The following is a 6,219-nucleotide window of genomic DNA, read 5'->3' as shown; positions in this document are numbered from 1 at the left end:
GGAGGAGGGCCTGTAAGGAGATAGTCTGGAAGGGAAGGGGCCGATTCTTTTCGGCTGCGTATTTTCAAATTCTAGCGCACTCAAGCTGGTTTCTCCATTCTTACCTACCCTACCTTTAACGACTATGATGTTATATTATTTTTGATATTGCTTACTGCTAACCAAATACCTGTTTTTAATATCACGTCCGGTTTCAATCACAGACAGGGCACACTTCTAAATGAACTGAATGCTTCGTGCCTCTGATCACTCACACTGATATTTGCCTGTTTACAAGCCGAGCAGAATAAGATCAATACATGCCCAGTCAAACCTAATTTATATGCAGCTTTAAACAAAATGGAGCCAGCAAGAAACTAATCAACATTGTCATTTAAAAGCTAATGGTATTGGAGAAACAGCACTGCTGTGTCGGTTGGACAAAGATAACCGTTAATGTAAATGTGTGTTGTTGTCCTTGACCTAGGGCTGCTCAATTAATCGCATTTTAATCGCAATTACGATTTTGGCTTGCAACGATTATGAAAACAACATAAACTAAATAAAACGATTTTTTATTTATGTTGAGCGGTAATCAACTGTTAAAAACATTTTTCTTCAATAAATGGATGTTTTCAAAGCAAATGGATAATCGTTTTTAATAATCATGATATCAATTATTGACCCAAATAATCGAGATTATGATTTTTGCCATAATCGAGCAGCCCTACCTACACCACGCTGCATTTTAAAAACAAAAAGTGCAGTTAAAAACATGTACATTATTTGTTGCCAGGCTATATTGAGCTATATGTAATTGCAGTAGGATATTTGAGAGATCAAAGCCTGACTAAATGTTTTATAAAGCCTTACCAAAACGAAAACACTCTTCCTCCCCTGTGATTTGGTTCTATAAGGAACCAGATCAGGTTGTAAATGAAGGTAAAGCCAGGCAATAATGGTGCAAATTAAAAAAAGCTTCTAATGCTGGCGTCCTGTTGACTCCACATTGTTGTTGTTGTTTACTGTACAGTCATTCCTTGTTGTCTTTTCTTCATTCAGGCTGGTACACACCCCCTAAGGAGGACGGCTAAAACACTCCTGCCTTTCCTGCACTGGGACCACATGTCTTTGTTTGTTTTCTCCTTGCGACCAATATATTTTGTTTTAATCCCGCAAACCATTTTTGTTCTGATCTCCAACCCAATTTCCTCATTCAGTGCCCACCCAGATACTAACACACACACACACACACACACACTGAGACTGCCAAGGCCACACAGGGGATAGGATAACACACACACACACACACACACACACACACACACACACACACACACACACACACACACACACACACACACACACACACACACACACACACACACACACACACACACACAAGTTAAATCCAAACTCATCAGCTACTCTCCTCCATATTTATCTCTCTGTACATCTGTGGTCTGATACAATCTCTTTCCATTGCGACATTCATTCCATACTCCTGGTGGACTAAATGTCGTGCTCACTCGGCCTTTGGGTGAGGTGTTGAGCATGCCACGGTCACCTGCTGGCTGAGAGTTGAAAGGTGCAGCGTGGTCTTTATCTGCCAGCAGAGTGTGAGACTGAGGGACACACACTGGATCCCTGACATGTTGCAGCGGTGGCTGCGAAGGACATTGAAATGCTGGTGGAAGAACCACTTCCCTTTCCCTCCATGGACGGCCTCTGTAATATTGTGCTCGTGTATTATCTTCGCAATGCCAAGATCCCTCCTTCTAGAATAACACGCGTCTGAGGCTCGCTTGCTTTCAAACTTCTTTATCCTTTTTAAAGCACGAAAACCCAGAGGTTGGGAGGAAGATAAAGAGACTTTAGCCGGCTGGGTGGGACATCCCATAATGACAAACAGCATCCCGCTTTGACCACTGTCTTCATCATCATCATCATCATCATCATCATCACAACCAGCAGCTTTCCGTGTCCCTGCAGGAGAGGTTGGAGCGCCGTCGCTTTGCAAAGCAAGGGCGCGTTTGGTTTGGATCACACAGTAATGTAGTCGATTTTAACTCCACGTGTAAACATGTACATTTGTATTTCTGCAAAAGGATTTAATTGTTTATAATGTAACCTTGTCTGGGTCTTTGACTGGGCAAAGACTGTATTACTATATACCCTTGACTATTAGCAGCAAGGGCATTGCAACTTCTCAAGACCCGTTTAGAATAAGAAAAAGTTGCTTCATGGATACTCTTGCAGAAGGAAACAAAAAGTACACCGTGATCTTATGTAAGCTTAATGACTACTGCAGTTTTGTTCTCTCTCTTCTTTTTGTTTTAAACTATTGATTTGTAATCCTCATGTTATTGGCAACATCGACAGGACCATTCCCCCTTATTTGATGGCCCCTCCCTTGTTACTACAACGGCCTAACAACAATGGCATGAACACACAGCTGTTGGTTTGGCTTCTCGTATCTAATCACTCAAACCAGATGAACCTCAGTAAGGCTATGCAGTGAAGACACAGTCTTGTGGAGTTTTGTTGTACTGGAGAAAATGAGTCTTAACAGTGTAGTCACCTGCTTTAGTTCTAGTAGCTGGTTCACATCCTGAGCACTTTGCCAATCCTACAGTCTGGAGAAAAACGTGACCTTTTGTCCTTCTGACTTTTCCTGGAACTCATGGCTGTTTTCTTTCTTCGTCTTTTTTTTTTTTTTAAATGCAGCCAGAGTTTTCAAATTCACAGCAATAGTCTCGACCGCATACCTTCTGGCTTCACCTGGGAACATCGACTGGACTCTGTTCCGTTTTCCAGAATATTTGTGTAGGTTTTGATAATTATTTGTTCCGATTTGCCACGGGAGGGACCCAGCTCTTCCCATTACCACCTCTCTGGTTACTATTCATAACCACTCTCAGCGCCGCTGTACCCCTCAGCGCGCTGGGTCTTTGATGTAATGTGAATAATATGCAGAAAACTGTGTGGAGCATTCCAAATAATGCAGTTACACGTTTGTTGTGGGTGTTCTATTGTGTGGTTACTTGCATTGTTTTAAGTATATTGTCCTGAAAACCAGCATAGAAAGCTTAGTTATGCTAATTCATGCGGTCATTCCTCAGTTGATTTAGAATTTCCTCAGTGACACTAACCCCAGTCACAACACCAATATTTTGGAAACAGGTAGAGATGGGTATGAAACATCGTATTCAGCACATGTCGGACGACTTGCAGGATATGAATAACGAGTGTCACTTCACCTCTTCAAGCAAAAAAAAAAAAATAGCCGGACACGAGTATGGATCATCGGCATGGTTGTTAGCTGTTGTGATGCCATCGGTAATGTACTAATCACTTCATCCTGGTCACTTTGTTGAGCCCACCCCTGCATTCTCTGGAGAAGCAAACTCAGGAATACATTCTGCACACTCGACTTTGCTAAGGATCGCTTCAGAATCTCGTCACGAAATGCAAGATTGAATGTGTCAATCTTTCCTTTGGGCCATTTTAAAACAACCAAGAGGCATCGCAGTGCTGTCGAATTGCACACACTTTCTGAATAAACGTTGAGGTATAATAATTATTAAGCAATTTTTTTGGAATGAGCAGGGTTTTCGCTCTCGCCCTCAGATTAACCTGCGCTTGACGAGGGGTTCACGACACATCGACCCTTGTCTCTTTGATATTGCTGTATTTTGCATGTCAATATATCAATGGGTGTTTTCCCCCCAAGCTACTGAAGGCAAAGAGTGGTGGGTTAGGGTGGTAATAAGACTAGATGTATCCGTTTTTTCATAATTGTTTACTTGTGGTTTCCTACATCAGTGCACAGGGGGGATTTATCCCTGTGTGCCGCTTACTGAACCAGGTCAGATACTCTGAGACACTCGGGCTTACGAGACATCCTGGCTGCTTGGATCACCTTTTTAAAGATGCCAGGATTCCCAACTAAAGTAGCAGATTTGTGTGCCATCTGAACAATTGTTAGCCCACATCTTGAACCTGACCTTTGGAATAATGGTGTACTCCGAGCCTGTAGTGCACTGAGTCTCTCAGCTTGTCTCACACCGACTCCTGTCGTCTGACTAACAGAAACCTTCTCTGCTTGGCGAGCCACATATTGGTCTGAGGTGTGAGTTAGCCTGATTCTGGGTTCTTTACCTTGCTTCATTAACTGCAGTGGCCGGGTTATAAAGTTATGCACTGTAAGCATGCTTTGGTTTGGTTCCATTTTTTTTTTTTTTCATTGCAAGGGTGATTTTGACCATGTAAAGTAATTTGTAAACTTGCATCAAGTTTATAAATAAAGAATTTTATGAAATATGTCTTTTATTTTGTTCTAATAAAAGTTGTTCCATATGTATGTATGTATCAGTAGGAAATGTGGAAGAGTCAATCTGAAATGTCTGATATGAAAATGTATCACCCGTAATCAGGAACAGTTAAACATTTAATGAGCTAGCTGGTACTAATACTTCTTGGGTCAAACTGGATCCTTTGTTGCAGTGAAATGCTACTCGTATGTGCGTTGCATCACCCACTATCCTACAATTAATTTACAGTAGAGCTAACGTAATGTTTTCATAAAAATAATGGGGAAAAAATGCTGTTTTCAGTCTCGAGTTTTGAGTTTCTTTGCTTTTGGCTGGTATATACAATACACTTAATAGGTTATTTAGACTCACACAGACTCTCCTACAGTTGTATAGATTAAACAATTAACGGAGATAATAATGAATCATTTAATTTAATCTGACTAAGTTGTGGAGCCCTATAACTGAGCTAGATGTCCACTTTCCGGGTAATGTATTCCTGGTGTTTCCCAGTAGATGGTGTTCTTTGCCAAACATGCAGGTGTTAGTTTTCCTCCAGAGCTGCAGTCAACACTCAGCAGGTCAGCAACCCTTGCCCTTTCAACATACATTACTCAAGCTCTTGTTGACTTAAACAGTGGGCTTTAAAGTGGCTCAAAGTATGCTATTGATTATCTAAGCAACACATTAAAGTGTTATGATTTAATGTACACTTTAATGCAATTAATTGATATCTCTTAATAGCGGTATACATGCATAATGTTAAACAACAGGAGATGGCTAAAACATACAGTACATCACATCTCACCACATAAAGCATGAGATGAGAAGTTACAGCCAAAGCTAGTACCGTTTAAACAGAGAGTTAACAGCAGGTTGCAGTTGGTAAAAATCTGATTTTGAAACTGCTTGTTTTGCTGGTGATTTCGTTGTTATACAAATAAATGTTTTCTTTGTTCATCGCTTACCAATTATGTTCTTGGATTTACACTGTCTCTCTTTGTGTGTGTTTCTGTGTGTACTAGAAATCCCCACTAGATGGTGGTGTAACTCCAGACTTGTTTGTTAGTCACTGGCGACTCCTGTCTGTGTGTAACATCAGTCAGTAGTTGATGCTCCATTATAAAACTCAACATGCTCTTACCATCTCTGTAGATCGTTTCCTTCAAGGTTGAATCTCTGAATGAAGGTCCTTCCATTGAGACAGTGGATTGCTATTGATGATACACAGTCTGATATGGACAGCTCATATTCTCTGTTTGTGTTTGAGTCAGATATTGTAATGGTGGGTTGGCGACACAGATGTCAGTATTATGATAAATAGCTAAATCAATTCTCATCAGGTCTTATGAGATCAGGAGGGCTGCAGTAGATAACAGTGTGACCCATTGAGTCTGCAATCGATTATGTTGTTGCAGCCTAGATAGTTATGGATATAGGAAATCAAACCAAGAGTGTCATTTTTCATGATATTGGGCATTTAATTCAAATCAAATTGCAGCTTTTAATGAGGAGAGAGAGAGAGAGAGGAATGGATCTCTGCCCTTCACTAACGAAAGACTGACTATTATTGCAGCACCTTATTTATTTTTATTAAGGTCACCTATTATACAAAATCCACTTTAAACATGTTTCCCCTCTGTGTAAAGAGTTTCGCTCACTTTTTGTCCTGATCCATTTATATAAAAACCTGTCTGAAAATCAGCTGATTAGATTTTGGCCACTTTGTCATAACGATTTTTTGTCTTGTGTAACCATTAGCCAAAAACCAACCAAGGTAACCCCCCACACACACACACACACACACACACACACACACACACACACACACACCTTATCACCTGAATCTCCTCCTCGAGCACCATTGTGTTCTTTGTAACCAACTATCTCTCGGAGGGGCTCCTTATTGTCATCTAAAGTAACAGAC

General features: G+C 40.7%; 1 protein-coding gene across 1 annotated transcript in view; it reads left to right on the top strand.

Moving 5' to 3' along the window:
* LOC104958156 (ubiquitin-conjugating enzyme E2 Q2-like) overlaps positions 1-6,219 on the top strand; it is a 26,158-nt gene that overhangs the window by 9,571 nt on the left and 10,368 nt on the right. Inside the window, exons 12-13 of the mRNA XM_010785868.1 lie at positions 898-903; positions 1,447-1,454. Coding sequence (XP_010784170.1) covers positions 898-903; positions 1,447-1,454 — 14 coding nt within the window. The remainder of the gene's footprint in view (positions 1-897; positions 904-1,446; positions 1,455-6,219) is intronic.

Source organism: Notothenia coriiceps, unplaced genomic scaffold (assembly GCF_000735185.1).
Source record: "Notothenia coriiceps isolate Sejong01 unplaced genomic scaffold, NC01 NC01_scaffold00028422, whole genome shotgun sequence".
In the NCBI taxonomy this organism is placed as follows: domain Eukaryota; kingdom Metazoa; phylum Chordata; class Actinopteri; order Perciformes; family Nototheniidae; genus Notothenia; species Notothenia coriiceps.
The sequence above is the reverse complement of the archived record's forward strand: the minus strand, read 5'-3'. Positions and strand labels throughout refer to the sequence as shown.